Raw genomic sequence first — 17310 nt, 5'->3', positions numbered from 1 at the left:
CACAGTCTGCCATTACCACCACAGCCACGCCCACCCAATGGGCCATGCCCACCCAGCACCCTACAATATATAAATGGGTTTTGGGTTGCAGTTTGGGCACTCGGTCTCTAAAAGGTTCGCCATCACTGTTCTATCCCAGGGCTTTTCAACCGGTGGTACACGTACCACTGGTGGTACGCAAGCACGTGGCTAGTGGTATGCAGTGTCGTCTTCTTCCCCCCCACCTCGCCCCTGCTCCTTCCTAGCTTACTTGCTGCCAAAAAAACATGCTGCTGCCGGAACCTACCAGGCCGCGCGAAGACCACAGGCGCAAAGTGAGTTTCCGCCCTGCCCTGGGACTCATTGTGCAGCAACCATGTTGTCCTTCCCCCCAAAACAAGCGGTAGGTGTTTGCGTCCACTTGCATCCATCTTCTTTTCCTCCCCCCCCCACAAGCTTGTGATACCCCTCACAGCCCTCACATTGCCTCCCTCCCAGGGCTCAAGAGATTTTCCCCTCTCATCTTCCCAATGCAAAGGGGAAAACAAAGTGGCCAGACGGCACACGCCCTCCCCGAGGATTCATCCTGCTGTAGCAGGTGGGAATCAAGGCCCACGTTTGTTTTCCTGATGCATGCCAGGGCAGGCAAAGCCATCAGAACGCAGGTGTGGAGGGAAAAAAGCGCCCGACTCCCTCCCCCCCACACACTGTTGGCAACTCCATACAGCTGGCCCTGACCACCACCAACGAGCCCATTGGCAGAGGTCGGGGCCGGCCATACAGAATCGCCAGCTGATCCGTATGGCCAGCCCCGACCTCCGCAAGTGGAAAGCGAGGGAGATTGCCAGGAGCACGAATTGGCACGTGCTGAGAAACGCCGATTTCATGCTGCTGCAATCTCCCTCTCTCGGTTTCAGCTTGCCTTGCTGCAAGAGAAAGCAAACTGAAACGGAGCGAGGGAGATTGCCAAGAACGCGAATCGGCCGATCTCACGCTGCTGCAATCTCCCTCACTTGGTTTCAGCTTGCCTTGCTGCAAGAGAACGCAAGCTGAAACGGAACGAGGGAGATTGCCAGGAACGCGAATCGGCCGATCCCGCGCTGCTGCAATCTCCCTCGCTCCGTTTCAGCTTGCTTTCTCTTAACAGCAAGGCAAGCTGAAACGGAGCGAGGGAGATTGCAGCAGCGCAAGATCAGCCGATTCATGTTCCTGGTAATCTCCCTCACTCCATTTCACCTTGCTTTGTGCAAGAGAAAGCAGGGCCGCCTCCACGGGTGCTGCTCTAGCGCGAAGAGGGAGAGGCCGGTCCCCATTCGGCCCGCCAGCCCCGGGAGAGCCCTGCACCAGCGCATTGCCGGCCACCAAACCCTGGCTTTCAAGCAGGAGCGGCCTTGCCCTATTTGCCGGGAGCAGCCACCCGCCCCACTTTTCACAAGCCCTGCTATGCTGCCACCACAGGTTTCCAGCAGTGGGAGGCTCCGGGACGAGAGCCTGTTGGGGGTGAAGGAGGTGGGGCTGCTCCGGTGGGCCGCTTCTGTGGCAGTGGGACATGCTGGTGCCCTGCACTGTGCTCCACTGCGGGGGCCACCCTGGGAAAGAGCAGCTGGTTGTGAGTTGCAGCGTGCGCTTCCCTGAGTGCCGGATCTCCCCCCACCCGGGACTCCGGCCGCATCTGCAGAAGGCAAGCGGGGCGAAGGGTGCGTTGGTGCGTCTTCCACAGCAGCATTGTTGGCGTGCGTGGATTGACTGAGCGAATATGAGGTATTTCTGTTGCTGGTATAAACTTATTAAATGAGCTAGCAATCTCCAAGTATCATTGACAGATCTTCCCCAACTTTCCTCCGGTGCTTCATAAAGAGTTAAGTGGGCGTCAGGTTTCTTGATAAAAATGGATTTGGAAGGAAGGAAGGAAAGAAGAAATGACAATGGGAGGGAGGGAAGGAGGAAAGGACAAGGAGGGAAGGAAGGAAAGAAAGGGACAATCGGAGAGGGAGGGAGAGAGAAAAGGAGAGAGAAGGAGAAAGAAATGGAGGGAGAAAAAGAAATAGAGAGAGAGGGAGAGAAGGAGAAAGAAATAGGGAGGGAGAAAGGAAGAGATGAAGGAGAGAAGGAGAAAGGGAGGGAAGGAGAGAAAGGGAGAAAGAGACAGGGAGAGACAGGGAGAAAGAGGGAAAGAGAAAAATGGAGAGAAAGAGAGAAGGAGAAAGGGAAGAGAGAGAAAGAGGGAGGGGGAGAGAAATTAAATTAGTAAAGTGAATCTGGTTTCCCCACTAACTTTGCTTGTCAGAAGGTTGCAAAAGGTGATCACATGACCCTGGAACAATGTGACCATCATAAATATGAATCAATTGCCAAGCATCCGAATGTAAATCACATGACCCTGGGGATGCTACAATGGTCATAAGTCACTTTTTCAGTGCCGTCGTAACTTTGAACAGTCACTAAGTGAATTGTAAATCAAGGACTACCTGTACTTTATCATTTTTTTCTTTTTTGGTCAAGTTTTTGACGCCTTGGTGGGCAACTGGTGGTACTCAGATATTGCCTTGTCCTAAAAGTGGTACAATGGATAAAAAGGTTGAAAAGCCCTGTTCTATCCTGTTGATATAACTTCAGTTTGTGCAAACAGATTCTGTTAGAAATGTCTGTGCTTATATATTAAAAGTTTCTGAATTTAACAAATTTTAATATTGCCATTAATACCAAGGACTCCCAGTAGTTGCAGGTAATACATATTAACATTAACACTTACATGGTTAAAACTATTAGATCAGCATTATATATAAAATGCGGTTAACCAACAATATGAATGTTTTGAAGATTTCAATCATTTTTTTATTTGTGAACTTGAAATGTAATATTTTTAAAAATCTTGATTAGCTGTCTAACTCAAAGGAATGTCAGATGAAATTTGGGAAAGGAAAGATGATATAAAAAAAATGAGAGGATTTCTGAAAAAATATACTTGGAATTTGATTAATGATTACAGCTAGCAGTTTTGTTTCACACTTCAAATGCAATTTACTCTCACTAAAGAAATTCAGGTAAAGCATTCTCCCAAGATATCAGGCAACCATTGCCTAGACACATCCAGCAAAGGAGAGCCACGGTTTTTCTCGTTAACTGGTTCCACAATTGAACTGCTCTTACTATTAGGAGGTGTTCCTACCAGCCAGCTTTCTTACAACAGCTTGACCATTATGCCATGCCAGGGACAATGGTGAACAGCCTTCTGTATGATCCCTTTCAGTAGAGCAGAATGTTCTCATATCACTTCTTGTTCGTCTTTTAGAACTTTTTAGTTTTGTAGTTATCCTTGTACTTGATGAGTTTTTTTCTTCCTCTGCAGCCCTTCGGTCACAACCAATCTCAGCAAGATATTCTGCAGGAAAACACAATCCTTAAAGCTACAGAAGTGCAGTTTCCTCCTAAGCCAGTGGTAACACCAGAAGCAAAGGTAAAAAGGGTTATATTTGGTACAGTGGAATAGGATTAGTCTATTTTTAGGGGTTTGTTTAATTCTCCTATTGGACAAAAAAGCATTGAAATTTTGAGTTTATTCATCATTTGGATTGCTTATCACGTACTTCTGATTGAGAAGGGGAAAATGTTCTGGCATTCCATAAACCTGTTGTCTGCCTATCTTTCTTCCATGGAGATAGGTTCTTTAAAACAGGGCTTTTCAACCAGTGGTACGGGTACCACCTGTGGTACATTGGCACCTGGCAGGTTGTATGTGACCATCCTAGAAAAGTGGTAGCAGGGAGGGGAATGAACTGAACCGGTGGCAGCACCGCACAAGCCTGAGCGAGAGGCGGCTGGAGCTGCAGGGTTGACAGGGCTCAGCAGAAGCACCAGGATCAGCGCCAGGCTCCAGCTGGAGCTCGGCCCTGATTCTGGCGCTTCTGCTGAGCCCTGAAGAAGCATCAATCAGCTGGAATGTTGCAGCATCTACATTCAGATGCTTGGCAACTGATTCATATTTATGACGGTCACAGTGTCCCAGGGTCATGTGAAGGGACCAAAGCCTGCTGCAACCCCCAGCAGAGTAGGGGAAGTGAAAACACCACCCACCACACTTTTGCTGCCAATCCTCAACAGAAATGTTCACAATGAAAACCTTGGACAGGAGGAAGAGCGCCGCCAGGCAGGCAGGCAGGTGTCTTGCTCGGCTGTGGCTTGGGGGGCACTTTTTTCAGTGCCATTGTAACTTTGAACAGTCACTAAGCAAACTGTTGTAAGTACTTCATCACTTTTTTTTCTTTTCTTTTTTTTTGTCATCAAGTTTTTGACACCTTGCTAGGCAACTGGTGGTACTTGGATGTTGCCATATTCTAAAAAGTGGTACAGTGGGTGAAAAGGTTGAAAAGCCCTGCTTTAAAACATAATACCAGTGAAATAAATGTAGGGAAGAGTCATAACTGCATTTCAGTCAGATTTTTAAGAGGAATTCCTATATCACAAATGAAAACTTGATCTAGAGAAATCTAGGGCAAATTTCATATAGGATAGGAATAATTTGCTATAACACTTCGTTAACACAAAAATTTGATTTGTTTTTGCTAGTGCTCCTAGTTTCTTATCTTTATAAAAGAGAGAGAATACCAATTTTCATTTCTGGTGCCTATTTTCTCCTTGTCTTTCATTATTTTTAGGCATTTATTAGGCGCTGCCTAGCATATAGGAAGGAAGATCGGATAGATGTCCAACAATTGGCATGTGACCCATACTTACTTCCTCACATCCGCAAATCTGTATCAACAAGTAGCCCAGCGGGTGCTGCTGTCGCCTCAACTTCTGGATCTTCTAATAACAGCTCTTCAAACTGAGCAGGAACAATAGGCCAAAAATATAGATATAACTGGAACTGCAGAAGGAAACAGAGAGAGTCAGACATGTTTTGAGATGCAGCCTTGGGACTGGCAAGAAGTCCACAAAATGGCTCCGAGAAACCAGGATCAGGTTCTTTGTTTTCCTCTTGCATTCTTGTCCCATCCATAGAGCAAGGCATCATTGCTTCTCAGCAAGGATTATGGCAGCTTAAGTTAAGTAGCCAAGGAAAAGAAGATTGGTTGGTCTAGTGCTAAGCAACTGCAAAAGCACTAGCTGCTCTGGGCAGTGAAAGGAAAAAGATGGTTCCATGTACTGTGAACTTCCAAACACTACAGACCCAGAGTGCGGTTCCATGATGCAGGATGCACACATTTAGTGTGAAGAAATGTGGATTTGGTGGCAGGGTAAAGAGGCTGGAGACAGCCCGCCATCAATATTTTAAAAAAAAATTCTTTTTTGTAAGACTACATCTCATTGGAGGGAAGAGGAATAAACCACATAGGTCAATGAATGGTATAAGGTTGCACTGAAGGCTTGGCATAGGATTTTTGTGCTCTCTACAAGAGAGTGCAGTTTCCTGCCTATTGACAGCACCAGCATTATTAGCATGTTATCCCAAATAATTTCATCTTCAGTAACAAATTTGTTTTCTGGATACAAGATGAAATAAATAACAAGACAGTGTGGCAGCAATTTTTCCTTAGAGTGACTTCATAATCTGTGAGAAAGGAATGCAATGCAGAGATTACATAACAACTGTGAGCTTAGATTTCTCTCCCTTCTCAGCATCCTAAGAAAGTTACTATTTTGTCAGGAATTTGACAGTTGTCTGTTCTCCCCTTTGAATAAATGTTGAATTTCTCTTTATTTTTTCTTTCTCCACCTAGTTCTTTGATCCGTTCATTGGTGTTTCCTTTAGAAAACTGTTCTCTTTAACATGCACACAAATGCTGGCTCTAGCAAATCCTTTAGCCAAAGTTCTTATCCTTCCTAATTTTTCATATTTTCTTTCTGCATTGTTGTGGATGCATTTGCTGCATTTACACCTCGAAGGAAGTGTATGTAAAAGAGGCAGATTTTTGTAATCTTCTGTCTTGTGTTTAATTTTCTTCTTTCTTAGGAAGTGTTTTTTTAACATTCTTTAACTTTTTCATCTTCTAAAAAAAATATCTTAAAAACCAAAGAAGAATCCAGTTGCTTGAAACCTGTGGCAAAATGCTACTTCTGCAAACAGTTGAAAGGATGTTTGCCCCAAATTATTTGAGCAGTACTGTATGATCAAGTACCCTGGCACAGACCTCAGTTCTTCACTTACAGCTGATGATTCTCAGTCCTCCCTTAACGTCTTATAGTTAATAGTACAAACAGAAGCAGTCAGAGGCCAAACATTTTGAAAGTCAAGAGAATTGGGAGGAGAGAGGAAAATTAGACATAAGGGCTTTGTAAACTAATATGAGGATATCCTCTGGCTATATTTGCAGACCAGGTGATTAAGACCTGATTATTAGGTCTATTTGGACTCCCCACCCTTGCTTCTGAAGCACCGCAGTGCATGCAGCGTTTGGTCAGAAGATGATCCTCTTATTTAAATGGAATTAAATGAGCCTGTACAAAGAGTAAGAAAATGCAATATGTCACTCTCACCACTAAAGATTCCATATGAAAGCTCATAGTGGTCATCTTTAAAATAATATCCCCCAAATAGAGCCTATGACTACCTTCAGAATGGGAGGTTCTCATCAGTATGGACGGTGTCTTCCTTTTTTCTTTTACTCTCAATCATAGTTCTTGCTTCTTTTCCTAGAGAAACAACTGATAGATACTTAAGTATCTTTTACAGGAGACAGAATGTAAGCAGTCTCCAGGATTATCTAGATTGCTGGTGAATTACATCCATTGCACCTGTTTCTCCCAATAAAGTGGTTAATTACCTTTGACACCTATGAAAATAATAGGTATTTTTTTTTGTTTTTTCCCTTCTCCCAACTTTCAGTTTGCTTTCTTGTCTTAAGAGAAGTCAACTCGTGTGTCTGTTTCTTTCAGGGTTCATATCTGCCATGGTTACTCGAAGCTCTTTCACCAAAACGCAGTTCACATTAAACATCAAAATACCTAGGCAGAAATCACTGCTGCCATGACAAGATAAGGCTGTTTTCAGCTTGTTTGGACAGTAACGGTTGACCCATTATCATCTATTTTGGGATAGGGTTTGCTTTATTTTTCCATAGCTGAATCCAAAATATGAAAGATTGTCCATGTCAGTGCTTCAGGTCTAACATTGTAGTCTTTTGCTTTTCAGTTTTCTTACTTGGAAATAGATAGAAATCTGCATTTCGTACTTTATCATTTAGTTGATTCTTGATCATTAGCAGGAATCCTATCCCAAATAAAGCTTACAGTACTTAATTTTGCTTTAAAAGGAATCTCATAATTTTTTAAAATTCCAATATGACTCTCCCTCCCTGTCTGCTCACCCATTAAATAGTATATTGATATATTGATCTTCATTAATTGTACCTGAGCAGAAGCTTCTACTCTTTCCATGGAGTTCATCACTAAACCTGGCTAAATCACTCTGGATGAGAAATACAGACTCTTCTTTAAGCGGTTGCTGAACTGTTTTATTTCAGGTATCCAAGCCTTTTTGTTGCCACACTGTTCATTTAACTGAAAGGGGAAAAGAAAGGTGTATGGATTTGTGACTTGAAACTAGGCCAGACTGTTTTGGCTTTGCCCTACAGACAAAAATATGAATATTAAACGCGTTTTCAAAAATGGAATCTTTTCACTTGCCTAGTTTTATATTTAAGCTGTGTTATTATGGGAGGCGTGAAAACCATGAGCTGTATAAAAGACATTCATTGATCCTGATCAAACAATGTAAGCAAATTGTTGGAGTACGTAAAAATACTACTTCAATAAGATGTAAAATGAAAAAAAGCAAAGTGGGCAGAAATGGAGTGCTGCCCTCCCTTAAATATAAATAATCATGTAAATGATTCGTCAAATGCAAAAGTTTTAAATTGGAGGCCAAGTCCATCATGCTGGGAAAATCTCCATGATTGTTTGCCTTAAATGTTCTTTAGTATCAGAAATTCCTAGTGAAATTTTAGAATTTTCTCCATACTATAATTCCTGAAGGCAGCAACATACTGAATTCCTGAGCTAATATCCATTTCTAATAAATTTACTTTTTTTGCTGTAGCCTTTCCCCATAATAGTAATATCATTCCCAGGATTAATCTCTTTATTTTGAAATAAAATTTCCCCATCCATTAGTACAGAAATATAGTGATAAGAGCCCTACAACAGACTAAACACAACTGCCTAAAGCTGTGCATACTTCAAGATTACTGTATTCAGAAACTGCTTTGGACCTCACCTAAACACAGCTCATTTCTAATGATTAAAGGTGTCTTCTGTTTTTCATACTTGCACAAGTGATGCCATTCTTTAAGGAAGGTAATGATTCCTTTAAAAAGTAGCAAATGATTCATTTGATTTTTTAAAAGCATAAAAAAGGATCTTTTTTTCATCCTTATGTATGCAAGCGCCTAAAAAAGTCAGGCTGCTTTGGTGAATGGCAGCGAAGTGTTGTTCTCATGTAACATTTCAAATAATTTCAACTCATTTTCAAACAAAAAATCCTTATGATATTTTTTTTTATGAGACACCAGCCTGTGATAAATTACTGGCATTATCATGTCCAAAATACATTCTATGGGAACATAGATCATTATATCTTCTTATAGCACTTTTTACTTTTTTTCCTAAAATGTTTTGCTTTCATTAAGAAAAGGAAGGCAAAATTTCAAACCAGGTAAACATCTAATGATAAGGAATAATCTATAAATTATTTAAATTTCTCATATCTGCAACTTTCAACTGGATGAAGTGGTGCATCATGGAGCAAAACCTAGTCAACAAAGGTATTTCAAGCAGGCTAACTTACAAATTGATGGAACCTTTACTCCTGATGGAATGAAATTTGGGGAAGTTGTGGCTGCGTCAGAGCTGCAGGGTTGCTGATGCAGTCATCTTATTCACATTTTCAAAATTCCATGACATTTTCCCAATCACTTGTGCAATCCCTCAATTCTCCCCCACTCAGAAATAGCCACAGCCTGCCTGGCTGGGAAGGGAAGGGAGGAAAGGGAAGAGAGAAAAAAGGGAAGGAAGGGAAAGATTTCTCATGCTCTCTGCCAGATTTCCACAAGGGCATTCAGTGGGGAAACTGATAGGAAGTTAGAAGTAGCTCTCACTCCCACTGATTTTTTGCTCTCCAGTGATAATCCTATTTCTCTAAGTAAGCATATACTTAAAATGATGACACTGATCCTTATTTGCAACAAGAGGAGATCAGCTTGACAACTTCCCACAAGTGAATTGGAACACTTGCAGGGAGAAAGTCAGTGTGGATCGTGTTATAGCAGCTGATGGTGGAAGCATACCAGTGCCTTTGGCCTTAAAAATTTCTTCCTGGGAAACCTGCAGGAAATATTGCAAGTTGGAAGTCTTACACAAATATACACAACAAAATGATTAAAAATGCAAATAAGATCCCCTTTCATGTATCCAATGTAAATCTGTGCAATATTACAGTTGGGAAAAGTCTCCCACCCACCCACCCGCTTAAAAACTGCAATTATAAGCCCTCAATTGGAATTATAAGCCCCCTGATGTCCATATTTATCCCAGGAAAGTTGAACAATGATGTTCCATCTATTTTTGGAAAAATGAGAAGATTGCCTTTCAGTTTTGGCTACTGAATTGCAGCAAGGTAGGGGCTGCAAGTACTTCTGGGGCAGTAGTATTCCATTAAGAATTATTACTGAAGCCCTGTCATATCACAGTTGCCTCACAAACTTTATGAAAGATACGAACTATCTAAAGTACCCCAGTGCTGCACAACAAAGCTCTGTAACACAAATGGGAGAATAAGTTATTAATTATCCTGGACCTTTTGGCAATTTTCAGTACATATCATTCACAGTGCTTCTGGATCATATGATCCAATATTGTACAGTGGTGTCACATGGGGCTGCCATTCCCCAGTAGTTTCAATCCTTTGTACCCAAAACTGATGCTGGGAGATTATTATTAATATCTACCCAATTGACCCACATTCAGAGCCTACACCAGGGCTCCCCAACCTTTTTGGTTTCACGAACAGATGGCTTCAGCAGTGGACAGTGAATGGTTTCATGTGTGCAGCATAAATCCTGTGCATATGCTTCACATGCTCACCCACTGGTTCAGTGGCCCAGTTCTCAAAGGGGTCCTGGTGGGGGGACCCCTGGTTTATATGAAAATGTTAGGGGAGATCATGTCAGAGCTATCCCAACATTATACTGATGGTACTCAGTTCCATTCTTCCTTTTTCCTCCTTTTCAAATTTCCTAAGTATGATAATATTCTGAGTGAAAGGGAAAAAATGAAGACAAAAGTCCAAATAAGTAGGAAACTACAATTATTGACTGTTTAGTCAGTTTTGGACCCGATTCAATTTCTGAAAGGGCAGGTCCACACCCTGAGAGAGCTCTTTAATCCTCAGCTGTCACTGAATGACAGCTGCAACAAGTATTTTTACAGAATTAAACCTAGTATACCAACTATTAAACTTTCAAAGCTAGTGAAGATTTCATCTATTCTATACCTTAGTTCCATCCTATCTTGGCTATGGGAACATGTAAGGCTATCTTTGAAAAATGCCCAGAAATTCCAATTGGTGCAAAATACAGCAGCTAAGCTTTCTGCATTGCTCTGAAATAATGAAATGTAGTTCCTAAGCTTTTATTTGGACTTCTCTCTGTATTTAATTCTCTTTTGCCAGGGTTTAATGCATGATTTTAGCATTCATTTACATTTTTAATCTTTTACTTTTGTTTTTTTATTTAGCCACCTTCAAGGGCTAAAACAGGAATTACAACAACTACATGAGGCAAATGTATTGCTAATTCTTCAAACCGTCATCTCACTGAAGAAGAAAGATCAAGCTGATGTCATTATTGTCCTCTGCTAATCTGTAACACCTCAGAATGGTTGGGTCTCATATGTGAAGGATAACAAGATTAAGAGCTTAGGTATATAAACCTTGATACTTAGTTTTCTTCACCTGAAGTTTCCACTTCAGTCTTCATATTGAAAGTCTTCTAAAAGACTGTTCTAGATCATCATAAATAGGTTCTTGAGTATTGTCCTATGTCCTTGTATTAAAATACACCCTAGGTCAGGCGTAGGCAACCTCGGCTCTTTTATGACTCATGGACTTCAACTCCCAGAATTCCTGAGTCAGTCCATGAGTCATAAAAGAGCTGAGGTTGCCTACCCCTGCCCTAGGTGTTAACAAGATCTGCACCATGCCTTGCTATTTTAAGTGGCTACTACCCAAACTCTCAATTAAACCCCTTTTTTGAAATAAATATTTAGGCAGATAAGTCTGTCAACTGTCAAAGAGAGCTCATCCCGTGAACTTTATCCAGGTTACTCATTTCCTCTATCATATTAAGAATAAAGAAAAATTCCAGTGTCTACCAGTTAAATTTCAAGAACAAGGATTCTATACTAATTAACACAAATACTGGTTCTGCAAGGACTTTCAAGGTTGTATCTCTGAAACAAAATGTTCCAAGTCCATAAGCACTACTTAAACAGACAAGCTAAATAATTCTGCTAGAATCTGAAAAGCTTATATTTCAACCTTTAAAATGTGGATGACCAACAGAGTTGAATTTTCAGCTAAAATTGAAACTAAATTAAATTGAAGTTTTATTTCATTTAGCTCAGTTAAGGTTCTTTTTCTCATTAGAAGTTGTACTTTGATTTTTAAAGAAAGTTCATTCTCCATGGGATGCAGGAAGTATACGGGTAGTCCTCAACTTATGAACAACTGGGCCTGTTGCTAAGTGAGACATTTGTTAAGTGAGTTTTGCCCCATTTACTGACTTTTCTTGCCACAGTTGTTAAGTGAACCATTGCAATTGTTAGTAACCTGGTTGATAGGTGGGTCTGGCTTCCTCATTGACTTTGCTTATCAGAAAGTCACAAAAAGTGGTCACATGACTCTGGCACGTCATAAATATGAACCAGCTGCTAAGCATCTGGATTTTGATTACACAACTATGATGATGCTACAATGGTTGTGTGAAAAATGGTCATAGCTCAATATTCTTAGTGCCGTTGTAACTTTGGTCACTAAATGAACTGATACGTTGAAGACTACCTATATATAGTGATAAGTGATGAAAATGATGAAATCGTTTTTGTTTTTGCCAAAAATTATGCTGTTCAATATATTTTGTCACTAAATTTTACCATGCAGTTTAGAAGCCGAAAAAAACACGACCCAAGGTCTGCCTGCCTCCCATTTAACTTAAATCAATTTAAACTTTAATTGGACTCAATTTTCTTCGGTAGATGCAATTTTCCTTTGAAGAGGTAACAAAAACTATATCAATAATTTTTAAAAGCTAAATTATTTCTGATAGAGAATAAAAGTGATCATTGAAATAAATACTCCAACACAATGTTGTTAGTGTTATTTTCTCTAGGTTCTATTTGCATTCCAAAGACAGCCTATTACAATGCAGATGATCAACTAAATATTACTGGATCTCTTGATAGCCTTAGATTACATCCAAATTAAGTCATACTTTAGTCTTTCAGAAATGAATAGGTCTTAGCCATTGCTAACTTACTCCATAAACATCTATGAAACTAAAACATGACTTATTTTGGATCCAACCCAATATTCTTTAGTGTAGTTGTAAAACTCCATCAATAAAGCCTTCAAATCAGCAGCCAAACACAAAATTTGGATCACAGAAAATGTAATTTTTACCACAAATCTAATCCTAGCCAATATTCTTCCAAACTATGAATGCTCATGATATAGCTGTATCCTACCTCTTGCCTGAGTTTGTGGCAAGTTATCAAGAATGTATTTTTCTCCAGCAGGAATCACAGTTCAGAAGCTTGAATATGTTCCAAGTCAGCATAGGATATTAATTCAAGGACAAGGAAATGGAACCTGAGATCTCAACAATATTTTCTTTATACTATGGATTGATTGAACTTTATTCAATGTGTATAGCTTCCTATCTCAAACAAGTGACTGAATAGACAATTGGCAACTGAGATTTTTTAAAAAATAAAAAATTAACAATTAATGTAAAGAATAAGTAAAATGGCTAATAAAACCGCACCTATTCCTGAAATGGATACTGGGCTGTGCATACTGGTGTCACAGATTGAAGAAGAGTAAACAAATTACTCAAGGGACTCCTTGTGTATTGCCAATATTTATTCTGAGCCAACCCAGTAAGGTGGACGTCAGCTGTGCTGCATATTTGAGTTGCATGGAAAACGAGCGCAAATAAGAGGGCATAATTCTTTGTTGTTCAATAAGTTGCATGAATGGAAATGTGCTTGCCCAGTATTGTCTACATCTTATTCTTTTACTTCTTAGATCTACTGTACACAGATTGCAAAAATTTAATATGATCTTCTTAATCAGGGGTCTTCAAACTTGGCCCTTTTATGACTTGTGGACTTCAACTCCTAGACTTCTTCAGCCAGGCATGCTGGCTGAGGAATTCTGCAAGTTGAAGTCCACAAGTCATAAAAGGGCCAGGTTTGAAGACCACTGTTCTTGATGGTAGTCATGTGTTTTCCAAATCCTTTTGATACCATCTAATGGTCATCTGGATTTTTGCAATCCAGATCTGATATACCTGCTTTCTAGTTTTCATTTTCTTGTAGCTTTGTTCACTAAAAATGTTGGATGCTATCTAAGAGGAAGATGACTTGGAGTCTGGCTATAGTACAGGATTCAGTCCTCAACGTTTAAGGCCAAAATAACAAAGCAGAAGGCAAAGAAGTACCCATGTGATCAAAATAGACATTGTCTAATTGTTAAGGCCCCAGAGATTGTGAGTCCTAGTCCTGTTTTAGGCATGAAAGCCGGTTGGATGACATTGGGTCAGTCACACTTTCTCAGTCCAACACACCTCTTGGGGAGATTGTTGTGTGGAATATTGGAAGAGGAAGAAGTATTAGATATGCTTGTCACCTTGAGTTAGTTATAAAAAGAATAAAGGTGTGATTAAAAAAAATCTCAAAAATAAAATCACTAAACTGTGCTGATAAAGTTTGTGTTGCATTTTTTCCATACATGAGCTCATTCACTGTTTCTCTGTGATATTTTTGAACTTCAGTTTAATTTATATGCCAGTTGATTGGGAAGAAAATTAATTGATGGGCTATCTTTCTTAGAAACAAAATAAAGGATTTTTTTTAAAAAAACTTGTTTTGTGAAGAAGCATTAAACTTTCTGCCCCTCCCTGTGTTTTAAAGTACAATTTAGGAAGCTTTTAAAGTTTGTTTTTCTCTGTGAAAAGAATAATTATTTTAGTGTCCTAAAAGCTAATCCACTTAAATATAGAAAAACAGATATGGAAATTTTAAGTCAAATAGTGAGTAATATGTTATTTGAGATGAGGAATGAATGCCTTTATCTATTTTGTTACAAGGAATTGAGTGATTTATATCAGGGAAATATGAAAGTAATTTGAATGCAATGGGAGTTGTTGATGGAATGCAGGCATCAATGTGTAGCCTTTAGCCTAGAGATTCTAGTTGGCATAGAGTAATATGAGCACACTTGAAGTGAAACTAAACTTTGTACTTATAGCACACTGGCCAAAATTGACTAGTCTTATCCTTACTATTAGTACACAAGATTGCATGTGGCACAGCTATAACTAAGGCTGGCAGTGTTATCTACATCTTCTGTAAATAACTAACAAGCATAATGTAAAAGCCTCATGTGGCCAAAGCAGTGATGGACACTAGGGGTAAACATCCATGGACTTATCTGACAATAACCATGGTACAAGGAAGAGTTTGACGTGAAATGTAAATCATAAAAAATATGAATTAACTAATGAAAGCCGACATAAAATACATTACGTGCCTTTGAAACTAAGAAAGGGGAAGGATATAATCTGAATGAAATTGGGGAAACTAATGGAGAAATTTTTAAGATGTGCAAATGTTTTTAAAAATAGTGGTGACTAAATTTATTACAATATGTCAAAAGAAATGTTGCACAGAACATGCTCCTGTGTACTTTGTTGTATGAGAGTTGAGCGTGTATATAAAAGAAGTTGAAAGCATCAGGAATGAAGTACTGCACGTAGGCATTACATAGTAAAACAAGAAGCAATATCAAGGAAGATACAGACTGAATGTAAATGTGAATGAGCATCATGAAAGAATTATACCAGATTTAGTCTTATAGCACAAGGGAATGAGGATGAATCAGAACATGTATATATGAGACAAGAGTGAATGAATTGAGGGAAACAGGAATACCAAGAAAGTTCCAATTAAGTCCAACTGATGAGATAAAGAAAAAGGAAGAGGTAATGTGTGAAGCAGCAGCTTATCGATCTAGAAAGAAAGGATGAGTTGTAAGGACAGAAAAATATGGAGAGGTATAGTATTGGGATAAACTAGTTTTAGCTGTTTCCTTTTTCTTCTGCCTTTGTCTTACTGGCTTTAACATTTTTTCCATCGTCTGCATAACATTCCTATCCCAAAGATAAACAGTACAATAGTTATGTGTGCTATATGTTTGTGTATGGCAAATTCTTCAACCTCTAATGTAAATAAAATGACTAACATTTCTTAATTAACATTACAAATTTAAAGTGATTGTATTTACACTTTATACTTCATTCTGTAATTGAATACTGGCTTTTCCTCAAAGTTTTAAACTGGAGCTGGCAGAGTAATTCATTTTCTCCCTTTATAATTAAGATTACTCAGTGATTTAGAACCAGTTAGTATCTCTCTGCTTAATGTACCTTTTTATACCTTTTTAATGTATACTTTGATACATTAAAATATATACTGCTGATGCCACTTTGAATTCCTGGAAATAATATGGAATATTTCAATTCTTTTACTCTTTTGATGATATTGTATACTTCCGTTTGTTCTCTAATCCATGTGCAGATCTATCTATCTTGTCTTGGAATGCTGAGCATGTATCTTTCCATGGCTCTTTGCGCCACTCTTAGCTTTTGTATCAATTGTGAGGTTAGTGTCCATGTTTCTCTGGCATATGTTAGAGCAGATAGCACACACTGATTGAAAACTTTTCTTTTCAGGCATAGTGAGAGGTTGTTCTTGAAAATTATGCTTAGCTTGGCAAATGGACTGGTCACATAGCAAGAAGAGCTGATGGCAAGTGGACCAAGGCAGTCATAAAATGGATCCCACTTGATAAAAAGCGTCCACAAAAGGAACCTAAAACAAAGTAGATCAACAACATCAAATATAATTTCAGAATGACTATATCATATACAAATCTCAAGAAATATAAAATTAACTTTCAATGACTGTATGCAGTCCCCAACTCACTACTGCAATTGAAGCAAATCACTGCAGTTGTTTAGTGAATCATGCAGTCATTAAGTGAATTTGGCTTCCCCTGCATTGATTTTGCTTGTCAGTTACAAATGGTGGTCACATGACTTCAGGACAATGCAACTGTTATAAATACATGCCAGCTGATAAATGTCAGAATTTTGATCACATGCAACGGTCATAAGTGTGAAAAAACAGTTATTAAGTCACTTTTTTCAGTGCTGTTGTAACTTTGAATGGTCACTAAATGAATGGTTGTAAGTACAGAAGTATCTATATAATGTAATTACCGGTAATTGCATAATTCAATCAGAATAGAGCTGGAAGGGATCTTGGAGGTCCTCTAGTCTAATCCCTGCTCAAGGCGACCCTATATCATATACCATAACATTTCTCACATAATCCATGAGTTTAACAAGATTAAAAATATTTTGTCGCTGAGTTTCATTTGTGCATCAGCCAGCCTTGATGAATTCCAGTTGCCCTGATATATTTTCATTATGGCAATACCCTAATGAAATGAACTATGTTCATTACTGCATTTAGACTTTGGGGAAACCCATCCAAGGGTGAATACAGAAAATGAATCTTCAGTGACATGTTGCATTTCATGGCCTTGTTGTAAACAGTTTGTCAACCAGCTGAATATATTTAGTGCTCTGTAATTGCCAAAAAAAATTCTCAAGAACATCCTTGAATGTTTTCGAGGTGATTTTCTCTGGCCCCACTAACAGATCTTCAGACCACTTATTATTGATGATGTATCTGATCTGTGGACCAACAAAAATACTTTCCTTAATCTTGGCATCACTTAATTCTTTGAAACCTCTGTCTCAAATAACAAAAACCCACAGCTTCTTCATTCACGCTTTCACAAAATTTTTCATCGATCTGTTTTATGTGAAGCAGAGGCAAAAACATCTTTGCAGAGTCAACAAGTGATTCATGTGCAACATTTTTGCCTGAAATGGTAGCCATTTCTTTTTAATGTAATGGGACTCTCTTGCACAGCTGTCCCATTTGCATATGTAAAATTAGTATTTGGTATATGTCAAGTGCATTCCG

The 17310-nt window shown here is 39.2% G+C and overlaps 1 protein-coding gene across 4 annotated transcripts in view; it reads left to right on the top strand.

Moving 5' to 3' along the window:
* Positions 1-14207, top strand: part of LOC310649703 (serine/threonine-protein kinase tousled-like 2) — a 56173-nt gene extending 41966 nt beyond the window's left edge. For 3 of the 4 annotated variants that reach the window (XM_083378381.1, XM_083378383.1, XM_083378382.1), the window contains exons 21-23: positions 3329-3436; positions 4635-10895; positions 12769-14207. In XM_083378381.1, the coding sequence (XP_083234507.1) occupies positions 3329-3436; positions 4635-4808 (282 nt within the window). In that variant the 3' untranslated portion in view covers positions 4809-10895; positions 12769-14207. Of the gene's footprint in view, positions 1-3328; positions 3437-4634; positions 10896-12765 lie in introns of all 4 variants that reach the window. The other variant, XM_083378384.1, reaches the window with a different exon arrangement.
* Positions 14208-17310: the final 3103 nt, after the last annotated feature.

Source organism: Vipera ursinii (genome assembly GCF_947247035.1).
Source record: "Vipera ursinii genome assembly, chromosome: Z".
Lineage (NCBI taxonomy): Eukaryota > Metazoa > Chordata > Lepidosauria > Squamata > Viperidae > Vipera > Vipera ursinii.
The sequence above is the reverse complement of the archived record's forward strand: the minus strand, read 5'-3'. Positions and strand labels throughout refer to the sequence as shown.